The sequence below is a fragment of the Macaca nemestrina genome, chromosome 11, assembly GCF_043159975.1.
Source record: "Macaca nemestrina isolate mMacNem1 chromosome 11, mMacNem.hap1, whole genome shotgun sequence".
NCBI lineage: Eukaryota > Metazoa > Chordata > Mammalia > Primates > Cercopithecidae > Macaca > Macaca nemestrina.
In genome coordinates, this window is record NC_092135.1 from 46,579,924 (window position 1) to 46,607,217 (window position 27,294).

A 27,294-nucleotide genomic window follows, 5' to 3' on the forward strand; every position below is an offset into this window, starting at 1 on the left:
ACCTGTAGGTGATTCTGAAGCTGAAACACATGAAACTTTAATAAGCCATTGTTAGACTTTTTTTTTTTCCATGCTCAGGTGTTTCCTTCTAAAATGCTGATTATCTGTGCTTTTTTGAGTAGGAGCCGGATAGCGCTCTTATAAGTCTAAACTCTCTTGGAGTGCCAACTATGTAAATGAAAGACTGAAAGACATGATTGGTTGTAAGTTAAATCTGTCACAGCTTCTTAGAAAGGAAATAATATGTGTAATTGAAGACTAATATGGTTGAAAATATATGTGCTTAATGAAAAGGAAAATTCTGGTGTTTTCAGATACCAGTGGGATGGGCCACGTTATTAAAATTCTGTTGATAGAATTGAGAAGCCTGTCTTTGCTGTTTCATAGATGAATGAAGACTGCCAATCAAAACTCTTCATCGTTGTAAGACCTCAGGGTCTCATAGCAACTGAATCAGACAGCCCCAAGTTGGATGCGTGGCAGGTTGTTTCAGTACAAAATAAAAGGAACTAGCACACTGTTATGTTTCAAACCACTGGAGATTGAAATGGGATCTTTACAGAGATTGTCTGGATTCTGTTTTCCACTTCAGTGTCCTGTTGTTTGTAACTAGTATATAGAATTACAGTAGTTTTTTTGTGTGTATATTGATTTTGTATCCTTCAATATTGCTAAACTCACTTTTTCTAGTAGGTTTTTTTTGGAGATTCCGTCAGATTTTCTGCATAGAGGATCATGTGGTCTGTGAATAAAGGCAGTGTTACTACTTCCTGTCTCAGTCTGGATGTTTATTCGCTTTGGTTTTTTGACTCTTCCCCACTGCCTTTCTTTTGTCAGATGATTACACTGACTAGAAACTCTGGTACAATATTGAATAGAACTGTTGAGAATGGCTATCCTGAGAAAAATAGTTAGTATTTCACTTCTATGTGATGTTAGTTGTAGTTTTTTTTGTAATGCCCTTTATCAGATTGAAGACATTCTCTTGTAGTTCTGGTTTTCTGTGAATTTTTGGAATGGATGTTGGCTTTTGTCAAATGCTTTTTCTGTATCTGTAGAGATGATCATACAGTTTTTTTTTTTTGTTGTTGTTGTTTTTGAGATGGAGTCTTGCTCTGTTGCCCAGGCTGGAGTACAGTGGCATGATCTCAGCTCACCACAACCTCTGCCTCCCGGGTTCAAGCGATTCTCCTGCCTAAGTCTCCCGAGTAGCTGGGACTACAGGCACACGCCACCATGCCTGGCTAATTTTTTTAGTTTTAGTAGAGACGGTGTTTCACTGTGTTGGCCAGGCTGATCTCGAATTCCTGACCTCGTGATCCACCTGCCTCGGCCTCCCAAAGTGCTGGGATTAAAGGTGTGAGCCACCACGCCTGGTTTCAGTTTTCTTTTGTTTGTTTGTTTTTTTAAACTTATTAATATGGCGAGTTACATTTATTTTGAATGTAAGTCAATCCTGCCTTCCTAGAATAAGCCCCATCTGGTCATGTATTATCCTTTTAATGTATTATTGGATTCTGTTTGCCACATTTTTGTTTAGAGTGATTGCATTTCAGCTCATAAATAGGCATTTGTCTGTAGTTTTCTTTCCTTCCAGTATCTTTTTCTAGTTTTGGGATCAGTCATACTGGCTTTGTGGAACGAGTTGGGAAGTATTCCTTCCTCTTCAGTATTTTGGAAAAAATTGTGTAGAGTTGGTATTGTTTTTCTCCTTAAATGTTTGGTGAAAAATTCACCAGTGAAGCCGTCTGTTTCTGGAGTTTTCTTTGTATGAACTTTTAAAGTACAGTTTGGTTTCTTTAATAGGTATAAGGCTATCAGTTTCTTCCCAAGTGAGCTTTGATTGTTTCATTTCAAGGAATTTGTGCTTTTCAGCTAGTTGTTGAATGTATTGTCATGAAGTTGAGATATTACCTCTTGTTTGTGATATTGGTAATTTGTGTCTTCTCACTTTTTTTTCCCCCTAATCTGGCTAGAGGTTTATCAATTTTATGAATTTTCTTAAAGAATTAGCTTTTGGTTTTATTGATCTTTCTCCATTGATTTTCTGTTGTATATTTTCTTGATTTCTACTTTGATCTTATTTCCTTTCTTTCTTAGAGTTTATTTTGTTCTTCCAGTTTTTTAGGGTAAATGTTAAGACCTTTTTCTGTTCTAATACAGGTGTTTAGTGCTGCAAATTTTTTTCCTGTGTGCTGCTTTATTGCATATTACATCCTGTTGTATTTTCATTTAGTTCAAAATAGTTTCTAATTTATTTCTCTTTTGACTTCTTTGAGCCATAGGTTATTTAGAAGTGTGTTACTTGATTTTCATCTCTTGTGTTTCAACCATTTACATTTAATATGATTTTTAATAAGGTTAGGTTTGACTCTGTCTCTTACTAGTAGTTTATTCTGGTTTTGTTCCCCTCTCCCTCTTTTTCTGCCACCTTTTGGATTGAATATTTTTAATGAGTCTCTTCTAATCTCCATTGAATATTACACTGTTGGGTGCTGGATATTTTTGTATTCATATAAGTGTCCATGAGCTTTGTTCTGGGATGTGGTTAAGTTACTTGTAAAGGCTGGGCATGGTGGTTCACACTTGTAATCCCAGCACTTCGAAAGGGCAAGGTGGGAGGATTGCTTGAGGTCAGGAGTTTGAGACCAGCCTGGGCAACCTGGCAAGATGCCGTCTCTACAAAAGAGAAATTTTGAAAATTAGCCAGGTGTGATGGTGCAAACCTGTGGTCCCAGTTACTCATGAGGCTGAGGCAGGAGAATCACTTGAGCCCAGGAGATCGAGGCTGCAGTGTGCTGTGTTGGCACCAAAACAGTCATCCGAAAGAGTTTGAGGGACTAGTGCCTGTTCCTAGCAAGACTGGAAAAACCTCGAAATTTGTAAAGTTACTTGTAAATAGTTTGATACCTTTGGGTTTTGCTCTTTTAATTTTTTAGGGAGTCTGAAGCACTGGTCATTCTTGGGTTAATTATTCTCCGCTACTGAATCAGTATTTTTTGCTGAGTACTGTATCCAGTGCCCTTTAAATTTTGAGGTTTTTCAGTCTTGTTAGGAACAGGCATTGTATTCCCTCAAACTCTTTTGGATGGTTGTTTCTCCAGCCTCAGGTAGTTTCTTCACACAGCTGTGCTGATCAGTATACTACTAAATACTCCAGGGAACCCTCTTTAGCGCTCCTGGGTTCTTTCTCCATGCAGTTCTTTTCCTCTTTGGTACTCTGTCCTGTGAACCTTAGCTGCCTTGGTCTTCTGAACTCTGTCTCAACTCATGAAGTCTACTGAGCTTCATCAAGCCTTCTGCCTCAGTTTATTCTCTTGCTCCATACTCTGGGAACTAACTACTGAGGCAGCCATAAAGATCACTGGCCTTCATTGCCTGATGTCCATTGTCTTAAAACCCATTGTTTTATTACTTTGTCAGGGTATTTTGTTGGTTGCATCAGGTGGAAGGGTGAATTTGGTCCCTGTTACTCTTTTTTTTTTTTTTTTTTTTTGTAGTTTTAAAATTGAAAAACAATTCATATAATGTAAAATTCTGTATTTTAAAGTATACAAGTAAGTGTTTTTTAGTATATTCACAATGTTGTACAACCATTACCACTATTTTGTCTCAGAACATTTCTATCAGCCCCAAAAGAAACCTCTTACTCATTAATATGGGTTCATTTATAAGATAGGGTATATTTTCTGTTTCTTTTTGTATTCCCTGTTGAGTTCTTTCTTCCACATCCCTGTTGATTTTAATTTTTATTTTCTGAGCATGTCAAACGTGCTTCTGAAATTTGGGACTTTACAAAGGATATGCTTAGAAAAATTTCCCCTCCTCTCCTCTCCCTTGTCTCTTCTCTCTTCTCCTCTCTGTCCCCTCCCCTCCCCTCAGTCTCACTCTGCTGCCCAGGCTGGAGTACAGTGGCAAGATTTCTACAGCCTCAACTTCCAGGCTCAAGCAATCCTCCCACATCAGCCTCCCAAATAGCTGGGACTACAGGCACGTGCCACCTATTTTTGTTTATTTTTTGTAGAGACTGGACATCAGTATGTTTCCCAGTCTTGTCTTGAACTCCTAGACTAAGCAGTTTTCCTTCCTCAGCTTCTGAAAGTGCTGGGATTATGGTGTGAGCCATTGCACCCAGCCCCTATTCTTTCTTATTCTTAACTAATACATGAACAATTTTTATGATGGTTTCTTGGGTACTTGGGAAGGAGGGGCCGTTTGGGCATAAAGTCTGATATATAGGTGTAAGATCAACCTTATTAAGTTGCTTAGCTGTTCACTTTGATTTGTTTTATGCTGATCGTGGTATATTAAAGTTTGCTATTATTAGTGTGTTTTTATCTATTGGTACTTGCATATCTGGTAGCTTTTGCTTCATAAAATGTTTGCTACTTTACCTGCTATAAAAATAATCATAAATGCTAAATCTCTGTTGTGAATTGTGATTTTTTTTTTTTTTGGTAGCATTAAAAAGTCATCTTTTTGGCTGGGCATGATGGCTCATGCCTGTAATCCCAGCACTTTGGGAAGCCGAGGCAGGCAGATCACTTGAGATGAGGAGTGCGAGACTGGTATGGCCAACATGGTGAAACCCTGTCTCTACTAAAAATATAAAAATTAGTCAGGCGTGGTGGTGTGCACCTGTAATCCCAGCTGCTCGGGAGGCTGAGGCAGGAGAATTGCCTGAACCTGGGAGGTGGGGTTTCAGCGAGCTGTGATTGTGCCACTGCATTCCAGCCTGGGCAACAGAGCAAGACCCCGTACCATCCCCCCAAAAAAGTCATCTTTTCTGTGGTCATATTTAATTTTGTTTAGCTTGAATTCTACTTGTCTTGTATTAGGATCTGCTTGCATTTCTTATTGTCTCCATTTACCTGGTAAACTTTGTCCATCCCTTTGTTTTTACCCTTTCTTAACCATCTTTGATTAAGCTCACAAAAATTCAGCTTATTCTATTTTTTCCTCTTCCTCCTCACATTTTTAGTTGCATTATTTTCATTTTGAGGAGGATTTTTTTTTTTTATACAGTTTATAGTTGAGCCTTAGGTTACAAGCCAAATTGAAAACCTTTTTGTTTTAGTAGGTGAGTTAAATCCATTCACATTTGTTGATGTGCCTGAATATGTATGGGATGTTGGCTTACAGTTTTCTTAAAGTATCTTTGAGTTTGAGAAGGATTTGTGTCCATCCTTCTTGAAATGTTTGATAAAATTCTCCAGTGAAGCCATCTGGTCCTAGGCTTTTCTTTGTTGAGAGGTTTTTTGATTACTGACTCAGTCTTCTTAATTATAAGAAGTAGTTAAAAGTAAGTCTTATAATTGTTATATGCTACTGGTGAATTAACTCATTTGTCTTTATGTATCTTTATGTCTTTTGATGGTTTTTGACTAAAGTCTTTTTTTGTCTGATAGAAGTATGGACATCTCTGCTTTCTTTTGGTTACCATTTACGTGGAATATCTTTTTCCATCTTTTCACTTTCAGGCTATGTTTGTCCTTATGTCTAAAGTGAATCTCTTATAGATATCATGTGCTCGGAGTCTTTTTGTTTTTCACTCCATTCATCTACTCTATGTCTTACATGCTGACTTCCTTTGTGCTTCATTGATTTTTTTTATAGTGACATATTTTTCTTTCTTAATTTTCTTGAAGGTAGTTGTGGTGTGATTATCATGGGGATTACATAAAACATCTTACAGTGGTAACAGTCTAAAAACTTAAAAGCAATTTATTTTCGTACACAAAAAATATGCCTTTAGCCCACCGCCTCTTAACATTATAGTGTCAAAATTACATTTTTTGTGTTTTGTATACATTAACATAATTTTATTTTTTAATGCTTTTGTCTTTTAAGTTGTATACCAGAAATTAAAATAATTTGCATACCACCATTACTGTAGTATAGGTTCTCTATTTGCCTATATATTTACTTTTACCTAGGCTTTATATTTTTACATGGTTTCTTGTTGTCTAGCATCCTTTTGTTTCAACTTGAAGGACTCCCTTTAGCAATTTTTATAGGAAGGGTCAATAGCGATGAACTCCCTCAGTTTTCACTTATTTGGGAGGTTTTTATTTGTCTTTCATTTTTGAAGGACATTTTGTCAGATGTATCATTCTTTTCTGGCAGCTTTTTCTCTCAGCCCTTTGGATATATTATCCTGTTTCCTGAACTGTAGCGTTTTTGCTGAGAAATGCACTGATTAATCTATGAGCTCTCCCTTGTACGTGACAAGTTGTTTTTCTCTTACTTTCAAGATTCTCTGTCTTTGACTTTTGACAACTTGATTATAACTATTATAATGTGTCTCAGTGTGTGTGTGTTGTTGGGCTGTTCTAGTTGGAGTCCTTTGGGCTTCCTGAATTTGGATGTCCATTTTCTTAATTGGATTTGGGAAGTTTTTGGCCATTATTTCTTCAAACAAGCTCTCTGTCCGTTCTCTCTCTAACCTCCTTCTTAAGCTCCTGTAATGTGTGTATTGGTCCACTTGATTGTATCCCATAAGTTCCTTAGGCTTTCTTCATGTTTCTTCATTCTTTATAGTCCTCTGACTCAAAACTTTCAAAAGACTTGTCTCTGAATGCACTGACAGTTTGCTCTGTTTGATCAAGCCTGCTGTTGAACCTCTAGTAATTTTTCCAGTTGTTACATTCTTCAACTTTAGAAGTTCTGTTGGATATTTTAAAAACTAATCTATGTCTTTGTTTATTCTCATTTTGTACATTAATCATTTTTCTGATTTATTTATTTATTGAGACGGAGTCTCACTCTGTTACGCGGGGTGGAGTGCAGTGGTGTGATCTCAGCTCACTGCAGCCTCTGCCTTTCGGGTTTAAGTGATTCTCGTGCCTCAGCCTCCCAAATATCTGGGATTACAAGTGCGCATCACCATGCCCGTCTAATATTTTTGTATTTTCAGTAGAGATGGGGTTTTGCTGTGTTGGTCAGGCTGGTCTCGAACTCCTGACCTCAAGTGATCTGCTGGCCTCGGCCTCCCACACCCACAGGTGTGAGCCACCACACCTGACTTTCTGATTTTATTTACTTGTCTATCATTGTTCTCTTATAGTACATTGATTCTCTTTGAGACAGTTATTTTGAATTTTTTGTTAGATAATTCATAGATCTTCTTTTAGGTTGTTTTCTTGATTTAGTTTCTTGCTTTATTGGGCTGTTTGCCTGCTTCTTTGTGTGCCTTATTTTTTGCCTTGATTTTTGAAAAAACAGGCATCTCTTCCAGTCTTTACAAACTGGTTTTGTCTAAGAGAAGACCTTTGCAAATCAGTCCAGCTAGAGATTCTGGAGATGCATCTTTGTTGTACTTGTACATGTAATTTCCCAATTAGAGAGGTTTGCTAGTTTCTTTTTCAGGTGTTTGTACTCTCTTGCTCCCTCTTGTCTGTGTGTGTGGTACTGCAGATTCTCTGGTGCTGCAGCAAGCCACTGAGTTCTTTTGTTCTCTACAGCCTCCAGGTTTCCAAAGTATGTTGGTTAAGTCAGTGCTTCAAGTCAAGAAGACAGAATTAGTCCCTTCTACATTCCAAATCAGATGGTCAGAATATTGGATGCATTTTCCACTCTTCCATTTCCTTCCAGAGGGAAAAGCCATGAACTGGACACTTTCTCCTCATCACACCAAGTTGTGCTGTCTTCTACCTGCTGTGGTGCAGGTTCTCTGGTGCTGCACAATGTTGCTGAGCCCAATTCTGTTTGGACACCAGCTATCCAAAGTATACCAGTCCATCAGGCAGACTCCTGAAAAGCCAGAATGTTGGATATAGGTTTCACTCATCTCTTTCTTTCCTGAGGAAGAAGCCATAAATTGTGCTTTTTCTCCCAATAGTGTTGATGTGTGCTGGCTTGGGGGAAGGGCTTACGGCCTTTTAAACCCATTTCAATGCACATGTTCTTGGCTTTGAGCTTGCCTGGGGTACTACCATTTCTGAACTGCTTTCTGGATTTCTCAAGCCTTTTTGGACTGTATATTGTGCAGTCAGTATGTTTGTGTGGGAATGAGGTATGGGGCTTACTCATCCTCCATCTTGCTCCTTTCATTGGTATGTAACTTCGTAGTCTTTTGTTCCTAGAAGGTTTTCTGGAATATAGTTTTAAATATTAGTTCTGTTGCATTGTTTTGTTCTTTAGGAACTCTAATTATATGACTGTCATTCCTTCTTTGCCTGTTGTACATTCTGCTTACCACCTTCTGTCTTACTCATTTTATTTCTCTTTATCTCATTTTCATTCAGCTGGGTGTTTGACCAGCTTTATACAGCACACTTAAAGGTTTTTTGGGATATAATTTTCATGGGGCTTCTAATAATTGTGGTCTTTATTTTTGAGTTTTTTTTCTTTTTCTTCCATTCATGAGTTTAATCAACTCTTCAAATTTCTTTCTAGGTCTTCCTACCCCTGCCTTTTATGTTCTTATTTTTGGAGATTTTCATATTTCAGGTGATTTTTTAATTTTCATATCCCTAAATGCTACTTTTGAGTATGTTAGGTTTGGAGCATTTTTCTTGAACATTTCTTTTTTCTCCCCTCCCCAGAATAAGAGTTGTTCATCAGTAGAGATATAGCTGAATCTTGTCTTCTCGTTTTAAGATAATTGAATAGATTTATTAAATTTTCTTCTGTTCATTTTTTTGGATTTGAGGTATTCACAACATTCTTAGTTCAGTGGCACCCTTTTCTATCTGTGTAGAATGATGGGCTTTCAGCAAGTAGGCAAGGAAGTGCTTTTCTCATTCTAGCTCTTTCTAGCTGGTGTTCGTAAATCCCTATCATCCCTGGTTTTCTGTGGGACAAATGGGCCCAGTATTATACAGCACACTTATAGGTTTTTTTGGGATATAATTTTCATTGGGCTTCTAATAATTGTAGTCTTTATTTCTGAGATTTTTTTTCTTTTTCTTCCATTTCGCCTGCTCTTTTCAATTTTAGTTTCCCAGAGTTTTACTGCACTCTTGTGCTGATGGCTTATCTCATTCTCTTTGTCATTGTGGCTTTATACGTTTTTTAGTCCATTACTAATAAGTTTACATTATAAGGCAGTAGAGTATATAAGTATAGGCATTCAGTCAGCTATCTTTAGTTGGGAGTTTTAAAATAGCAATGAATAATCTTTGGTTCTGTATGTATCCTAATTCAGTGGATAAATCCTGAGAGCCAGTAAGTTGGGGCATGAACTTGGTAAGATGGAAAAGCGCCAGACAAGTAAGGATTCAAATTTCATTCTTGTTGATTTCTACCAGTGTGGCCATAGAACCTTAGTTCATTCGTCCCCAAAAGAAAAACAACAGCAACAGCAACAACATACTTCTTCTCTGCATCCTGGTGCTCATTGTGTATGACTAAAAATCATGAATTACTTAGTTTCTGTTGTTTTTTTTTTTTAAAGTCTGCTTTATTTATCATGTAATTTCATGTTTTCAGGGGAAAATAAAAAGTAGAAAGTGTATAATGCCTTTACAGAAACTCAGAAAAATGCTTAAGCATAATTATAGTAGTTTTCAAAAAGATTTTTCAGAATGTCAAAGTAGCTATAAGAAATGATTTTGTGTATCTTGGTGGAGAGATGTTTCAATTAAAATGCAGTATTTTTACAACATAAAAAACTTACAAAAGTAATACAGATTTACTACAGAAGATTTAGAAAATACAAAGGGCACACAGAAAAAAATAACAATCACTGATTAGTTAGCATTTTGTGGTATATTCTATTCACTAGGCTCCTTTCTCTGCATATATATTTATTTATATTTGCTCATGTTATTTTATAACCTGCTTGTTTACTTCATATCCTAGTTATTTTTTTAAGTAGAGATCTAAGTTATGTTGTTTTTTTACTGCTGCCTAAGCAAGAGTTCAATCTTATGTGCATAGTGTGATTTACATAAGTAATTCCCTCTTCATTGACATTTAGGTGCTCTCTGTCTCTGTCTTTTTGTCTTATAAACAGTGCCATGATGACCATTTTTATACAGTCATTATTACCCACTTTTTTGGGGAGGGTGAATTCCATAAATAGAGTTGGTGGGTCAAAGGGGTATCTTTTTAAAGGAAAGAAAATCAAGTAGTGCCTGTGCTTGAGTTTTAGTTATTTTTAAAAGCCTAGTAACCTACCAAAGTATAATGCAGCATGTAACGATGTAACAAGGAATTGATATTACCTCTGTCTACTCTTTCCCCAAAAAAGACAAACCAAAACTCTGGTACCTACTTCCAGGATTCTATGTGTTTACAACTAGTTACATTTATTTTACAAAGCACGGTCCTCTAGAAATGATATTACTGTATTTTCTTGTTTTTTTTTTTTGTTTTGTTTTTTTGTTTTTGGTTTGAGAGACTGTCTCATAATTTGGTGAAAGAAATGAAGATGGGATTTATTTTTAGAGCTAAATTTGGTCTACAAGTTAAATTGAGGGAGGATGTCTTGATCTGGCTCCTTAATTTCTGGTTTCAGCCCCGTCATCTGCCAACTTTGTTAACAAGAAGTGAGTCATCTGTGATCTGTTTAAAAATGTTCTCATTTATAAAATTAAAATAAAATAAGGCCAGCATCCAGCATGCTGGCTCATGCTTGTAATCCCAACACTTTGGGAAGCTGAGGTAGGCTAATTGCTTAAGGCCAGGAGTTCAAGACCAACTTGGGCAACTTAGTGAGACACTCCATCTTTAAAAAATGTTTAAAATTATCTAGGTGTGGTGGTATGCACCTGGCTAAGGCGAGAAGACCACTCGAGCCTAGGAATTTGAGGTTACAATGCACTATGATCATGCCACTGCACCCCAGCCTGGGTGACAGAGTGAGACCCTGTCACTAAAACAAAATAATATTGAATCCTCATATATTAAATATATATTTTGATAATTGGATAGTATCTAAAAATGTTTTGTACTTTGGGGAAAGTGTAGTATGTATCCAAAGAATCTCTTTAAATAAATATGCTGCCATTTAGCTCAGTTTCTTCTTATTACCCATATCTGTAGATCATCAGCATTACCAGGACAGGTTTTTCATCTTTAACACTCTTCTCTAGTAAGGATGGAGTAGTTAAAGAACCCTGGAATCAGAGTCTTTAAATTTGATTATCTTGTAAAATGATGCCATAACTAAGAGCAAATCACTTGTTTCTTGAGTCTCATTTATAAAACAATATAAATATCTACCAATACATCCCAAGATTGTGAGGACCTAATAAGCATATGGTCAGAGGCTCTCTGAGAACTGTAAAACATTACATAACTGCAAGGTGACATTGTATATTTCATCACTTTCTGTGACCAGCAAGGTGAGATGTGACAAAAGTATAGGAAAACATGGGCTTAAATCGTTAGGAATTACTGATTCCAGGCTTGGCTTCCTAGTTCCTTGATGTCTTTTGTTGTTGTAGGTGTGTGAATCTCGCCGTCTTAGTGCAAAAGTTTGTTTTTTGAGAGAGAAAGGGTCTTGCTATATCTCCCAGGCTGGAGTACAGTGGTGCAGTCACAGCTCACTGCACCCTCCCGTTCCTGTGCTCAAATGATCGTCTTGTCTCAACCTCCCAAGTAACTAGGACCTCAGATGTGAGCCACCACATCCAGCTAATTTTTAAATTTTTTATGGAGACGAGGTCTCACCGTGTTGCCCAGGATGGTCTTGATCTCCTAAGCTCAAGCGATCCTCCTGCCTTGCCTCCCAAAGTGTTGGTATTATAGACATAAGCCACTGCTCCTGGCAAACGTTTTTACTACTAATAGATTCTAACTAAATTTGTAGTAATACTTGAATGGGAAAATGTATTTGGTGCTCCAACTTGGGATTCTGCCCTATTAAGAAAAACGTATTTCTGCCTGGCACTGGAAGCCCTTTCCTCAAGTACTTGCCTTTTTATTTTTTACTATTTCTGGACCTTTGTTCATTTTGGACATAATGTTTTCTCTGCCTCGCTTATTTGTTTATTTCCTCTTTTGCCCTGCTAAATCCCTGTTGTTCCTAAAAGTCACAGTTTAGATTTTACTTACTTTGGGCATCTTTCCCTAACCTTCCAAGATGAGTGGTTTGACTAGTTGAGATTGGACGTGCTTGTCAAGTTCAAACATGATTGCATACTTCAATCTCTCTCTCTTGACTAGATAAGTTTCTTAATGGCAGAGACTATTTCTCATTTAACGTTCTCAATAACAGGATAATATCCGGTGTTTAATAGGTGTTCCCAAGAGTATAGAAATGATGCCTACTGATAAATAATTTTTAATTCATGCATTGTAGCATATTCAGCCATCTAGTTTCTTTTACTCTAGTGCACTTCTGTATCTTGAGGCCGGATATTCATTTCATTTGGAGGTTGAAAAATGTTCACTTAGAAAGCCTCTGTGGTGCTTAAGGACCCTGAAATATTTGTTGAGCCAACTTGGTCACTATAAACGTAGAATGAAATTGACAGAGAAATTGATGGCATTGAGGTAAGATGAGTCATATGAACCATGTATTCTAGACGTGAGTGAAGAAATGAGAGCTGTAAGGGAATTTGATGAAGAAAATGGAAAGGTCGAGAAGCTGGAGATTTTCATGAATTTGAAGACTAGGCATAGTGAGTGAGAAGATGTGTGTGAACTCAGGGAATAGGAAGTAGAAGTTGTATTCAGAGAGGACCAGTATATAAAGAAACAAAAGCATAAAACAGTATGCTGTTACTGGGGAATAGCAAGAAGTTTGCTGTAATTCTAGAGAAGGATGTTTGGGAGGGATATGGTGCTGGAATGATAGGTTGCACTGGTTCAGATGAGACATGTTTGTCAAGCTCAAAAAATGAGACTTTATCCTATAGATGGTGGGCAACCTACCTTTTTCTTTAGTACGATGTAGAAGCTCCATGAGCTTAGGGTGTGCCAGGCATTGGGGACAAAGTGGTGTATGCAAAACAGACACACTGTCTTGCCCCACAGTCCGGTGGAAGAAGAAGGCAGAAATCACATGTTTACAAAAACAGATATGAAGGTCCATGTCTTAGCCTACGCTGGATAGGTGTTTGTTTCTGAGAACTGATAAAAGGGACTTTTTTTTTTTTCCACTTAGGGTGGTCAGATTTCACTGAAGAAGTGACATTTTAAATGTGGACCAGAAGGGTTTATTTAGGAGAAGTAGGGGATTGTTATTGAGGGAGGAGGCTATGTAGAGAGTGGCAGGTAGGAGAAATAGTAATTCATGTTGCTGTTTCAGAGTTTACCAACCTCTCAAAGGCTACATTTGTTTAATTTTGTTACAGGCAGTAAGACCTTATCAAAACACAAATCAGTAGTTTGAATATATTAGGGTTTTCTTAAAAAAAGTTTGACTGTGATCGACAATAAAAAACATTTTACAAACATATATGACTGAAATAACTTTCTACGTTCAGTACTCTCTGATTTTTTTTCTTTTCTTTTAAAAAAATTGCCGACTGACCTGTTAGTGGGTGCAGTTTGAAAAACATGGGATGAAATGACGGGTTAGGTTTCTTTTCCCTTCCCTCCCCTCCCCTCCCCTCCCCTCCCCTCCCCTTCCCTACCCTCCCCTCCCTCCTCTCCCCTCCCCTCTTTCTTTCTTTCCTCTTTCTTTCATTATACTTTAAGTTCTAGGGTACATGTGCACAACGTGCAGGTTTGTTACATAGGTATACATGTGCCATGTTGGTGTGCTGCACCCATTAACTTGTCATTTACATTGGATATTTCTCCTAATGCTATCCCTCCCCCTACCCCACGACAGGCTCCAGGGTGTGATGTTCCCCGTCTTGTGTCCAAGTGTTCTCATTATTCAGTTCCCACCTATGAGTGAGAACATGTGATATTTGGTTTTTTGTCCTTGTGAGTTTGCTCAGAATGATGGTTTCCAGCTTCATCTATGTCCCTGCAAAGGACATGAACTCATCCTTTTTTATGGCTGCATAGTATTCTATGGTGTATATGTGCCACATTTTCTTAATCCAGTCTATCATTGATGGACATTTGGGTTGGTTCCAGGTCTTTGCTACTGTGAATAGTGCCGCAATAAACATACGTGTGCATGTGTCTTTATAGTAGCATGATTTATAATCCTTTGGGTATATACACAGTAATGGGATGGCTGGGTTCAAATGGTATTTCTAGTTCTAGATCCTTGAAGAATCACCACACTGTCTTCCACAATGGTTGAACTAGTTTACAGTCCCACCAACAGTGTAAAAGTGTTCCTATTTCTCCACATCCTCTCTATCTTGTCATTTTATGTTTATAAAATTATTACCAGTATTGATAAGCCTTTATCTCCACTAATTAATGAGTTGTGTTTTTGATCTGTGGTTACTGGGGTACGTTGAGTGCACACGAAAACCCTTGTTCAGTTTTAAAACTAAATATGTTTTGAAAACTATCTAATACATAATCTTATTATTATATAAAGTTGTGTTTTTTTGGGGAAGAAAGTTGCAGAGAGTCGAGTTATTCATATACCTCAGTTTTATGGTACATTGTTACCATTGGTTTCTAAAAGAACCTTCTCTTTTCCTCTCCTCCCCTCCTCTCACTCTATTTCCATTTTTATTATGGAATTAAACATACACAAAAGTAGAGAAAATAGTATAATGAATCTGTGTGTTCGTCTTCTGCAGTTAATCACATGTGGCCAATCTTGTTTTGTCTCTGACACTGCAGTCCAATACGGCCTGAATTTGAAAGAATATTGCCACACGCCTCTCTGGTTTCCTTTATTTATTCTGTTCTCTCTCTCTTTGCTACTCCCATTCTCCTCTCTACCCTCTCAGGCAACCAACTAATATGTTTAATGTGTCTCTTCTGGCAAAATCTATACTGTTTTATGTACATGTACATTTACATTTCCTTTTAATTTATAGAAATCACATGTTATATCTGATTCTGTTTCTTACAAGTTTTCTGAATTAACACTGCTTTTTTTTTTTCCTTATTCACAAAATATATCACAAGGATCTTAAAAAAATTTTTTTTATTTCAATAGCTTTGGGGAAACAGGTAGTGTTTGGTTGCTTGGAAAAGTTTTTTAGTGGTGATTTCTGAGATTTTGATGCACCCATCACCTGAGCAATGTACATTGTACCCAGTGTCTAGTCTTTTATACCCCAATCCCCTCTCATCCTTCCTGCTGAGTCTCCAAAGTCCATTGTATCATTCTTTTTTTTTTTTTTTTTTTTTTTTTTGAGATGGAGTCTTGCTGTGTTGCGCAAGCTGGAGTGCAGTGGCGTGATCTCGGCTCACTGCAGCCTCTGCCTCCCGGGTTCAAGTGATTCTCCTGCCTCAGCCTCCCAAGTAGCTGGTACTACAGGCATGCACCAACACTGCCGGCTAATTTTTGTAATTTTAGTAGAGATGGAGTTTCACCATGTTAGCCAGGATTGTCTCGATCTCCTGATCTGGTGATCCGCCCGCCTCAGCCTCCCAAAGTGCTGGGATTACAGCTGTGAGCCACCACACCTGGCCCATTATATCATTCTTATGCCTTTGTGTCCTCATAGCTTAGCTCCCACTTATAAATAATAACATGTGATGTTTGGTTTTCCATTCCTGAGTTACTTCATTTAGAATAATGGTCTTCAGCTCCATCCAGGTTGCTGCGAATGTGATTATTTCATTCCTTTTTATGCCTGAGTAGTATTCCATGGTATATATACACCACATTCACTCCTTAGTTGATGAGCATTTAGGCTGGTTTCATATTTTTGCAATTGGGAATTGTACTGCTATAAACATGTGCAAGTTTCATATAATGACTTCTTTTCCTTTGGGTAGATACCTAGTAGTGGGATTACTGGATCAGATCTAATTTTAGTTCTTTAACGAATCTCCATACTGTTTTTCCATAGAGGTTGTACTAGTTTACATTCCCACCAGCAGTGTAAAAGTGTTCGTTTTTACCACATCTACACCAACATCATTATTTTTTAATTTTTAAATTAACGGCCATTCTTGCAGAGTAAGGTGGTATCTCATTGCAGTTTTGATTTGCATTTCCCTGACAATTAGTGATGTTGAGCATTTTTTCATTGTTTGTTGGCCATTTGTATATCTTCTTTGGACAATTGTCCATTCTTGTCCTTTGCCCACTTTTTGATGGGATTGTTTTTTTTCTTGCTGACTTGTTTGAGTTCCTTGTAGATTCTGAATATTACTTCTTTGTTGGATGCATAGTTTGCAGATATTTTCTCCCACTCTGTGGGTTGTCTCTACCCTGCTGATTATTTCTTTTGCTGTGCAGAATCTTTTTAGTTTAATTAGGTCCCATTGATTTATCTTTGTTGCATTTGCGTTTGGGTTCTTGGTCATGAACTCTTTGCCTAAGCCAGTGTCTAGAAGAGTTTTTCCGATGTTATGTTCTAGAATTTCTATGGTTTCAAATCAGTTGGTTTTTGTATAAGGTGAAAGCTGAGGATCCAGCTTCATTCTTCTACATGTAACAGTGCTGCTAAGCTGCATCACATTTTATATGCATCTGGACTGTTGATACCAACTGTTTTGTAATATTCATGGTGAGCATCTACCACATTTTACTTCCCTACTCTCCCACTCATAGATACCCACATTGCCCCAGATTTTCCTCCACAGCAGGTATCATTTCAGTGAATATACCTACTTACATACCTGTGTGAGGTTTTCTTGGGGTTATATATTTCAAGACAGGAGTTGCAGGTTCATAGATTATGCAGATTCAGTTTGAGTAATTAATCACGTTGCTCTCTGGAGTGGTAGAAAGTCTGTGCTTCCATAGTCATGCATGCAGGAATTTGTATCCTCATATCCTTGCCAACACTTGGCATTATTTTAGTTTTTTATTTTTGCCAGCTTAATCAGTATAAATCATTTCATAAAAGTTTTTAAACTTGTGTTTTTCTGATTATTAATGAATTTGCACATCTCTTCACATACTTGTTAGCCTTTTGGGTTTTCTCTTCTGTAAATTGCCTATTTGTATCTTTTACCCATTCCGTTAGGGTTACTTTTCCTGTTAATTTGCAGGAGTTTCTTATATGTTCTAGATAGTAATCATTTATAGATTTCAGACATTTAAAATAACATACCATTTTGTCATAAATTTATTAACTTTGTCCATGGTGTCCTTTATTGAACAAAAATTTTTAATTTTAATAGATTTCTTTTTTTTTTTTTTGCTTTATTGTTCATACTTCTGAAGAAGTTCTCTGCTCTTATAGCAGAAAGATATTTCTCTTTGTTTTCTTCTGTCTATGGTTTTACTTAACATGTTTAGATATATACAGATATTGTAGGTTTGGTTCCAGGCCACCACAATAAAGCAAGTGTCACAACAAAGCAAGTTACATGAATATTTTGGTTTCACAGTGCATATAAAAGTTATGCTTATACTATACTGTGGTCTATTTACGTATGCACTAGCACTGTCTAAAATATATACATTCCTTAATTTTAAAATGCCTCATTGCTAAAAAATGCTTGCTAACAGTCATCTGAGCTTTCAGTTATTCACAGTCTTTTTACTGTTGGAGGGTCTTGCCTTGATGTTAATGGCTAGACTGATCAGGGTAATGTTTGCTAAAGGTTAGGTGGCTGTGGAAGTTTCTTATAGTAAGACAATAGTGAAGTTTGCTGCATCAGTTGACTCTTTCATGAAAGAATTTATTGTAGCATGTGATGCTGTTTGATAACATTTTACCCACAGTGGAACTTTTTTCAAAATTGCATTCTCAAACCCTGCTGCTGCTTATCAACTTTGCATAATGTTCAAATCCTTTGTTGTCAGTTCAGCAATGTTCACAGCATCTTCACCTGCAGTAAATTCCATCTCAAGAAACCACTTCTTTGCTCATCAGTAAGAAACAACTCTTCATCTGTTCAAGTTTTATGAATTTGCTACAATTCAGTCACATTCTAAGCAGGCTCCACTTCTAATTCTAGTTTTCTTGCCATTTCCACTACATCTTCAGTTACTTCCTTTACTGAAGTCTTGAACTCCTCAAAGTCATCCATGAGGATTAGAATTCCCTCCTTTCAAACTCCTATTAATGTGGGCATTTTGACCTCTTTCTATGAATCATGAATCTTCTTAATGACATCTAGAATAGTGAATCCTTTTCAGAAGGTTTTCAGTTTACTTTGCTCAGATCCATCAGAGGAATCACTATCTATGGCAGCTATTGCCTTACAAAATGTATTTCTTAAATAAAAACTTGGAAGTCAAAATTACTTTTTATCCATGGACTGCAGAATGAATGTTGTCTTAGCAGGCATGAAAATAGCATTAATCTCTTTGTTCATCGCCATCAGACTTCTTGGGTGACCGTATACATTGTTGAGTAGTTGTATTTTTAAAAATATATGTATTTTTTTCCCCCCGAGCTACTGCTATGGAAGCTACTGCTTGGGGGAAAAAATAACTTAAATGTTCTAAGTTAGCTTAGAATATTTAGTAATTAAGTAATAAAATAACTTAAATAATCTAAGTTAGCTTAGAATATTTAGTAAACCTGTAGAGCACAGGCAGAGTAGATTTACCATATTCATGAGGGCCTTAGGATTTTTGGAATGGTAAGTGAGCATTGGCTGCAGTGAACATCACCAGCTGATTAGCCCCTAACAAGAGAGTCAGTCTGTTCTTTGAAGCTTTGAAACCAGGCATTGACTTTTCCTCTCTAGCTATAAAAGTCCTAGATGGCAGCTTCTTCCAGTAGAAAGCTGTTTCACCTACACTGAAAATCTATTGTTCATTGTAGCCACCTTCATCACTGATCATGACTAGATCTTCTGGATCACTTGCTGATGCTTCTCCATCAGCACTTGCTGTCTCACCTTGCGCTTTTATGTTATGGAGATGGATTTTTGCCTTCAATCTCATGAGCCAGTCTCTACCATCTTCTAACTTTTTTCCTGTAGCTTTTTCACCTCTCTTAGCCTTCATAGAATTGAAGAGAGTTAGTGCCTTGCCCTGGATTAGGCTTTGGCTTATGGGAAAGTTGTGGCTGGTTTGATTTTTCTATCCAGACCACTGAAACTTTCTCCGCCTCAGCAATAAGGCTGTTTCGCTTCATTATTATTTGTGTGTTCACTAGAGTGGCACTTAGTGAGCTTAAAAAGGAGTAGAAAATGTGGCTTTATAATATTTTGTGATTTCTAGTAGGCAGGTCTCTGTTCTCATGCTACATTTTCTGCTTCTTTTTAAGTTTACTTAGTTATTCCTAGACTTCTGTTCCTTAGCTAAATTTCACAACATTTTTCTTAAATATGCTTGTGCTTTCTTGATTTAACTTAGTCTGACAAAATGCCAAAGAGATACTGACTGTGATGTAGTATAGATGATTATTTGGGGAAAAGCAGGTATGACTTGATTGGATCTGACAAAACTTGATGCTTATTGTAGGAGTCCCAGTAGCTGCCCGGGCTTACTGTTCACTTGTCTGTGGCATAGAAACTTGTTGGCCCACTTCCTCATATTGTATTTCTTTTCTTTCCCATTTGTTTTTATATCTCTGTCTCTCTGCTTTCTTTAACAGTAATTACTGGCAGAAGATCATGAAATTAATGTAATTCTTTTCTCATTATTTGATATCTATCCCCCTCTTATCATCTTACCTTCCTTTAAAAGTACTGGTTATAATCAAACTAATCTGTGTATTTTGCATAGAATGGACCTTCAGTTTAATTTTATTTATGTCTTACTGAATGAAACTTTTCTTTTTGGATCACTGCACTAATTCCTTTTGTATAATAACATTTCACATACCCTAAAGGCTTGAATGAAATTAATAACTTCTAATTTCTTGGACGTTATAGAACTTCCAAAAAAATGGTGTAATATCTTAGGATTAAGAATTTGGCTTTGCATATATATGTATATCCTGGATTGTATTTCTGTTTTGTTACTTAGAGCTGTTTGACCTTCAACAACTTGTGAAATATCCTTATGCCTCAGTTTCTTTAGGTGTATTTTGCATAGCCTGACATGTAGTAAGAATCCAGTAAAGATTTCATTTATTCATTCAGTTAATGTATATTAAGCAGCTTCTATATTTTGGCCATTGTACTAGGCAGTAGGGATAAGAAATTAACAAAGCAAGCAAAAATCATTGGAACTTACTTTATGCTAGGGGGAGATGGGCAGTAAACAAATGAGATCTTTACTCTGTTAGATGTTGCATAGTGGTATGGAGGAAGGTAAAACAGAAAAGGTATGGAGGAAAGTAAAACAGGGAAGGAGTGCTAGAGGAGGAGTACTCTTTTAGATTAAAAAAAAAAAAAAAGTCATGGAAGGCCTCTCTGCTGAGATAAGACTGGAAGCAATTTTGAAAGCAGACCATTTGGATATATAGAAACAGCAACATCAGTGTGGCTAGAATTAAAGATTGTAGAGGAGAGAGGTCGGAAATGAGATAAGAGAGATGCAGAGTCTGGTAGGTCATTAAGTGAATTTTTTTTTTTTTTTTTTTTTTTTTTTTTTGAGTCGGAGTCTCGCTCAGTTACCCATACTGGAGTCCAGTGGTGCGATCTCGGCTCTCTGCAAGTTCCGCCTTCTGGATTCACGCCGTTCTCCTGCCTCAGCCTCCCGAGTAGCTGGGACTACAGGCGCCCGCCACTACACCCAGCTAATTTTTTTGTATTTTTACTAGAGGCGGGGTGTCACCGTGTTAGCCGGGATGATCTCAATCTCCTGACCTCGTGATCCACCCGTCTTGGCCTCCCAAAGTGCTGGGATTACAGGCGTGAGCCACCGCGCCCAGCCATTGAGTGATTTTTAACCTTTACTCTGAATAGGATGGAGATCAGAAATCCTTTATGGGGTGGGTGACATGACACGATTTACCTTCCAAAAAGTAAAACTGCTTTATTGGGAATGGGCCACTGTGGGGGAAAATTCGATTTAGGAGGCAATTTCAGTAAGTTGCGGAAGTAATGAAGTGATTAGAAACTGGATATATGTTATAGGAACTGTTCATTTAACCTTTATTTAAAAATATTTTCTGCCCTGGTAGTAATAAAATTTGTTGAACGTAATTTTATCTTTCTTTGAATTATTCAGAATTTTGCACTGTTAAAGTTTGAAGTACATAAATGCAGAAGATACTTAAAATCTGTGATATAAATTTATTTCCTGTAACTTGGAATTTTTCTTTCATCTAGTAGTGGTGACAAACACCTCAATTAATTTAGCAAACATTAATTTTTTGTAATTGAAATTTTATATTCTAGTTTCTGAATGTATATTTAATTTTTTAAAAAAATTCTACTTACGAAAATTGTAATAATCTGAGGTGTTATCAGTATGAGCCACAAGTATTAAGAGAGAATTATGGCAATGTATGTATAGGTCTTTGGCAAAGGAACTATTTATAATTGATTCTTAAAGCACTTTGCGATTATTAAACAAAGTAACTTTTATATAAAATTATGCATTGATTAGTATTACCAAAACAACTTATGTTGCCTACTTTACATTTTCCAGGAACATCATTTACAGCGAGCAATTTCAGCACAGCAAGTGTTTAGAGAAAAAAAAGAGAGCATGGTCATTCCTGTTCCTGAGGCAGAGAGCAACGTCAACTATTACAATCGCTTGTACAAAGGAGAGTTTAAACAGCCAAAACAGTTCATTCATATTCAGCGTAAGTTTGTTAATTCATTGTTTTCTGTTTGTACTTTAAATTTATCAACCAGTGGAAATCTTTTCTTTTGCCTAAAGAAATTCTGATTTTTAAATTCATACACACTGATTAATAGAAGTGTTAAACATTAAAGAATAAAATCCCTCTGTGCTTACATCTGAATTTGGAAATCATTTTGAGTTTTAAGTAACATTTGGAACATTTGATATTTATGTAGTATAGGGTTTTGTATAGCACTTACACTTTATTACACAGCTAAAAGGTGGTGGATTACTATACCCAGATGAGATTTTCCTTTTTTTTTTTTTTTTGAGACAGAGTCTCTCTGTCACCCAGGCTGGAGTGCAGTGGCGTGATCTTGGCTCACTGCAGTATCTGCCTTCCGGGTTTAAGCAATTCTCCTGCTTCGGCATCCTGAGTAGTTGGGATTACAGGCACATGCCACCACACCCAGCTAATTTTTGTATTTTTAGTAGAGATGGGGTTTTGCCATGTTGGCCAGGCTGGTCTCAAACTCCTGACCTCAGTTGATCCGCCTACCTCGGCCTCCCAAAGTGCTGGGATTACAGGTGTGAGCCACCGCGCCCGCCCAAGATTTACTTTTAAAGTCCCAGTGGCTCTAATACCCAGGAGTAGGGTTAGTCTTCTGGAATTTTTCAGAATTAGATCTAATGCCTTTACTTTCATATAGTTTTTATTAAAGAATTCTGTGTAGTTTTGCCTCCTTAATACTCTTACTTTTCTCCCACTGTTAGTATTTAAATGATCACCACCTCTAGCGTGAAGACTTTTAACAATCTCCTGTTACATTTACTGTCCTGTATCTCCTGTCCCTGTACTCTTCTAATCTAGTTTCTCTCCACAAAAACTTCTAGAGTAGGATTTTTCAGCTGATTCCTCAGACATTTGCTAGTGTCTTGTTATCTTGTCAGGTGTGTAAAAAGGAAATGTTGGATAGCTTATTAAAATAGAGATTCCAAGGCTCAACATCCCGCCTACCTGAAGTACCCACCTGTCTGACAACCTACCTGTATGAGAATCTCTGGGTGTGAAGTCTGGTGATTTGTATTTTTAAAGAGTTCCCCATGTAATACTGAAACATGACCAGCTTTAAGACTGACTATAAGATAGAGTGTTTTTCATTGATTCTAAGATGCACTGTTTTCATCTTTGCAGTGAAATTGCATCTTAAATTGCTGCTGTTCAGGATTGAAGTCTTGTTCTTATAAAGAGAATTTTCATTTGTTTCTGCCAGGCATTTGGGGATACTACCAACCGGAGACCACATTAAAGTTTTTGCTCGTTTGTTTTGTTTGTTTGTTTTTGGACCACAGTGTTAGCTTTAATTTAGGCCACAGATCTGCTCAAGGTTCAGTTCTCGGGGAAGAATTTTTGCTTCCCCTTTCTACCTAAGGGCAAGTTGAGAAATACAAAATTCCTTGCTTTCCCTTTCTGCATAGCTAATTTATTTCTTTAATCTTACACTGAGGGCATAGCCCTTTGGTAATGTAGCTTTATTCTGTAGTATTCTATTCTAATATTAAGACTCAAACATAAAGCTTTTTTCTTTCTTATGGTGCATATAGTAATGTTGTGTCTTGGCAGTTTAGATTTGCTAGAATTCAATAATAGTCATATTCTCTAGTATGAATATTAGGTCCCTTGTAATTTGTTCCCTGCTTTCTCCTTTAATCTCAATTTATTTTTGCTTTTGCCTTCACTCTGTGTACCATAGGGACTACAAAAATTACCCACATTGACCTTCTTTCATATTTAACATTTCCTTGCATATGCTATTGAAGTCTTCTTTTCCTTCTTATAGCTCATTAAAGACTTAACTCCCTTATGAAAGCCACCTTGACTTTTCTCACTCTACCTGTCTTCTTTGCTTATCATAGTATCTTTTACATACTTCTGGTAGAGGACTCACCATACTTTATTGCAATTATTTGTAACCATTCTTTCTCTCCCTTTAGACTGTGAGCTCCTTGAGGGCAGGAACTACATATTTTATTTTCTCTTGTGTCTTCAGAGTAAAGTGCTTGGCTTATAGATGATCAATAAATGATGTGTTTGTTGACTGAATTGTTTTAAAATGGCTTTAAAAAGTCTTTTGGTGGTACAGCCATTTTCCACAGATTTCTCTTCTCTGAAATAGTCTAGAGAAACACACATGCAAAAATTATTTATTTTTTTTCTCCTGTGTAATCTTTGGCTTTGAGTCCCATTAGCTTTTTGAATTTGCCTTTACCTCTATCAGTCAGGAAGGAGCTAACTATTCATAGTAGGAATTTTAAGGATCTCTCTTAAGCCAAAGTATCAATTATTTTGTATTTTGATAATATTGGAGTTAGACAGGAAGACCGTTTGTAAAAACCATTTTAGGAAACCAAGAACTAAAAATCTAGTGTAACTCATGTGGGTCAGGCCCACTGACTACAATAAACATTATTCTTGTGTTGGTTTTTTTCATTTCATTTTATTCTGTTATTGTAAAAAACAGAATAAAAATAATAGAAAGTTACCTTTCATTTTTTCTTTTAGCTTGTCAGTATATACTGCATACTATACAGTATCTTACTGCACACACAATATTCTGCGTTTCTAGTCATATTTTAAGTTTCTCAGATTTTTATATATGGTATCTCATTAAAAATGCATGTACAATTTTCCATCAATTTGATATTTCACAATTTGCTTATTGGACTTAAGATTATCTGTACTAAATTTTAAACTCATAGTGTTACTGATTTTTTTCAAGGAAAGTTAAAAAAATTTTTTTAATGTAACTTTTTGCTATGCCTTTAAGGAGTTTCAGAAAATTTCACTCTGAATTTTTACTTTTCTTCTTTTAATGATAGATTAGAGAGAATCCCCATTCACTTGGCTAGAAAAAAACATTGTAAAATTGCCACAGTAAGGTAGCCTTGTTCAGGTTCATCACATACTTGCCTGGGCTTTGGCAGAAGCCTCCTTATTGCCTTAGTCTTTATACCTTCCAAACCATCATCCACTGCCACTACTGTAGTTACTATCCATTTCAAAATTTTCAGTGACTGTTGACTGTAGGATAAAATTTAACTTCTTTGTGTGATATGTAAGGCACTCCTTTGTGCCTGTCCAGCCATGTTTCCCTATGTGTTCTTCCATTGTGACACCAACCTTATTGAAATGAACTGTTTGAGGGTCTTTTTCCTCCTCCACAGTGTAAGCTCCTCGGGAGCAGGGGCTCCATCTCATGGTACTTTAGTATTTTTATTATCTAGTACAGTCCCAGAGTGTAGTCTCAATACACTTTTCCTTCCTAATTTCTTTAACCCATCATGCTTTAAGCTACATTAGTAATGAGGTGTCTGTAGCTCTTTGAGTTATGCCGTATTTTGTTATGTCTTCACATAGCCTTTTACTTCTTCACTTATTAAAAATACAGCTTGCCTCCAGGATTACCTTTAGGAGCCTTTTCCTGACTTCTCTCAGCATTGTTCTTGGCACTGTTTGCGCCATCTCTCCTGTGTCTAGTGCATACTTTCATTGTGGCACTGACTCACCTTCAGTTGTGATTGTTTGCCCTCTGTTGGGCAAAGTTTACTGAGAGAAGGGACTTTTTTTTCTTTGAATTTCACTGCCTAGTACGGTACTTACAGCATGTGGTTAGATGTGCAGTTAAATATTTGCTGAATAAATTAATGAGTGAAAGAATTAATGAAATTAGAAGCATATAGTCGATGGCATTTTCGAGCCATCAGTATTTGTTGAACTAAAAATTGTACACAGAATCACATATAAGGCTAAAATTATTAGTGCGTACAGTGAAATTGAGCAACCTGCTGTGTTAGAAATTAAAAGGTGAGTTCTGTTATTCACCGACTGTTAATTTAGGCCAAAAAGTGCCAAGAAGGAGTTGGGAGTGGACTCCAATCTGTTATGAAAGTGAGATAAACATTCTTGTTCCTTCCAATCCCTTTCAGTAGCAGTTCTCCATAGTCACCCTTATCAGCTTTATGCAGAACTTACTGAATCATAACACATCGAGCTGTCCTTACCAGGTGGGAAGCATCTTGAAGGCGCATAGTCTTTGATGACCTAAGATGGTAAAACTCTTCAATTGTGTACCACATGCAGAAAAAAATGCTATCTCCGTTTTACTTTTACTAAATCACATTTACTTTGAGTGCTTCAACCCAAATGTTATAATTTTCATTCCTCTTGGAGTTCAATACTTTTATTAAATTCAGTACCCAAACTTTTTAAGGAAACAACTTTGTTTACATTTCAATAGTATCTTTATTTGATCTATTACTGGTTTTATTTAATATGTTAACATTTTACAGTTGATACTAAATATCTCAGAATTGTAGAACATGAAGGAACTCAACATTCTTCCCACCCCCAAACCGCCCCCCTCCGTGAGGGCATCTTCCTCTGTTGCCCAGGCTGGAGTGCAGTGGCACCATCTCTGCTCACCACAACCTCCACCATTCCCCGCCCCCCACTCTGGGTTTAAGCAGTTCCCCTGCCTCAGCCTCCGGAGTAGCTGGGATCACAGGTGCGTGCCACCACGCCCGGGGCTCGTCTTGGACTCCTGACCTCGTGATTCGCCCACCTTGGCCTCCCAAAGTGTTGCGATTACAGGCGTGAGCCACCACACGGGCCTGACATTGTTTCTTAAATATTCTGAGGTTAATTTGTATCCAGTTTTGAACTCAGTTAAATAGTTCTTGATAGCAGGACTCTCATTTCTTATTTTGAAATGAAAGTTTACTTCCCTCATCTCATTCCCTTAGTCTTACAAACACAAAACAGTAGACTGTCTTGACTGAAAGAAGAGTTCAGGAGAAAGGATAGGTGGAGTAATAACTTCTTATCATCTCTCAGGCAGGGAGAGGAATGCACTCAAAGGAAATTGAAATGTACTATTTGTGTCTGCTTCCAAGATTTTAAGCCCTGGCAAATGCCTGTTTGTGGACACTGCTGTACACTTCTGTACACTTGAAGCTGACTCCTTCTCAGACTGATAAAGCTGACTGTTGTCAAGTCTACATTGGAAAAGAGAAAAATTACACTTAACAACATAAAGTGGACCTGTGTATACCACTAGGTTTTTCAGCATGGTTAAAATAGATGCTGGCCTAACATCCAACTTCAGTCTCATTATCCTTGGCAATGTAATGTCTTTTGATATTCTCTGCATTATGCAAAAAATGGTAATTGACCTGTTCTTTCAGGGCAAACATACTTTGATTGGAAAGAGTTGGGAAAGATTCAGAACAAATGAAGAGCATTGTTTTGTTTATACAGTAAGACTTCTTGGTAAAAAGGATGTATTCCAGGAACATCGTTTTCTTGTAAAAAAAAAAAAAAAATACTATTGGGTGTGTATTAAGAAATTAGGCATAAATTCTGTGAGATGACATCACACATTCAACTAAATAAGGACTGGTAAAACAATGCCATGGGTACAGAAGCAGATTATGTCAGATTTGTGGAGAACACATTACAGGTGAAGCTGGATCTAAATTTCAGGTGATTAGATAGGGACAGGGAGCAAGGCCAGCCCCTGAGGGCAACCCACATTCAGGTCAGCTAGCTCTAAGGATATTCCTTTCTCCTCAGATTGTGCACTAGCTGCAACCATGTCCTATTCTTGGGCAAAGCTGTGAGTGTGGACACTGGGGCTGAAATGGTAGGGTTGTGT

The 27,294-nt window shown here is 37.1% G+C and overlaps 1 protein-coding gene across 2 annotated transcripts in view; it reads left to right on the plus strand.

The window, feature by feature from the left end:
- LOC105492696 (enhancer of polycomb homolog 2) overlaps positions 1 to 27,294 on the plus strand; it is a 142,472-nt gene that overhangs the window by 21,023 nt on the left and 94,155 nt on the right. For both annotated transcript variants that reach the window (XM_011759929.3, XM_011759930.3), the window contains exon 2: positions 21,440 to 21,599. In XM_011759929.3, coding sequence (XP_011758231.1) covers positions 21,440 to 21,599 — 160 coding nt within the window. The remainder of the gene's footprint in view (positions 1 to 21,439; positions 21,600 to 27,294) is intronic.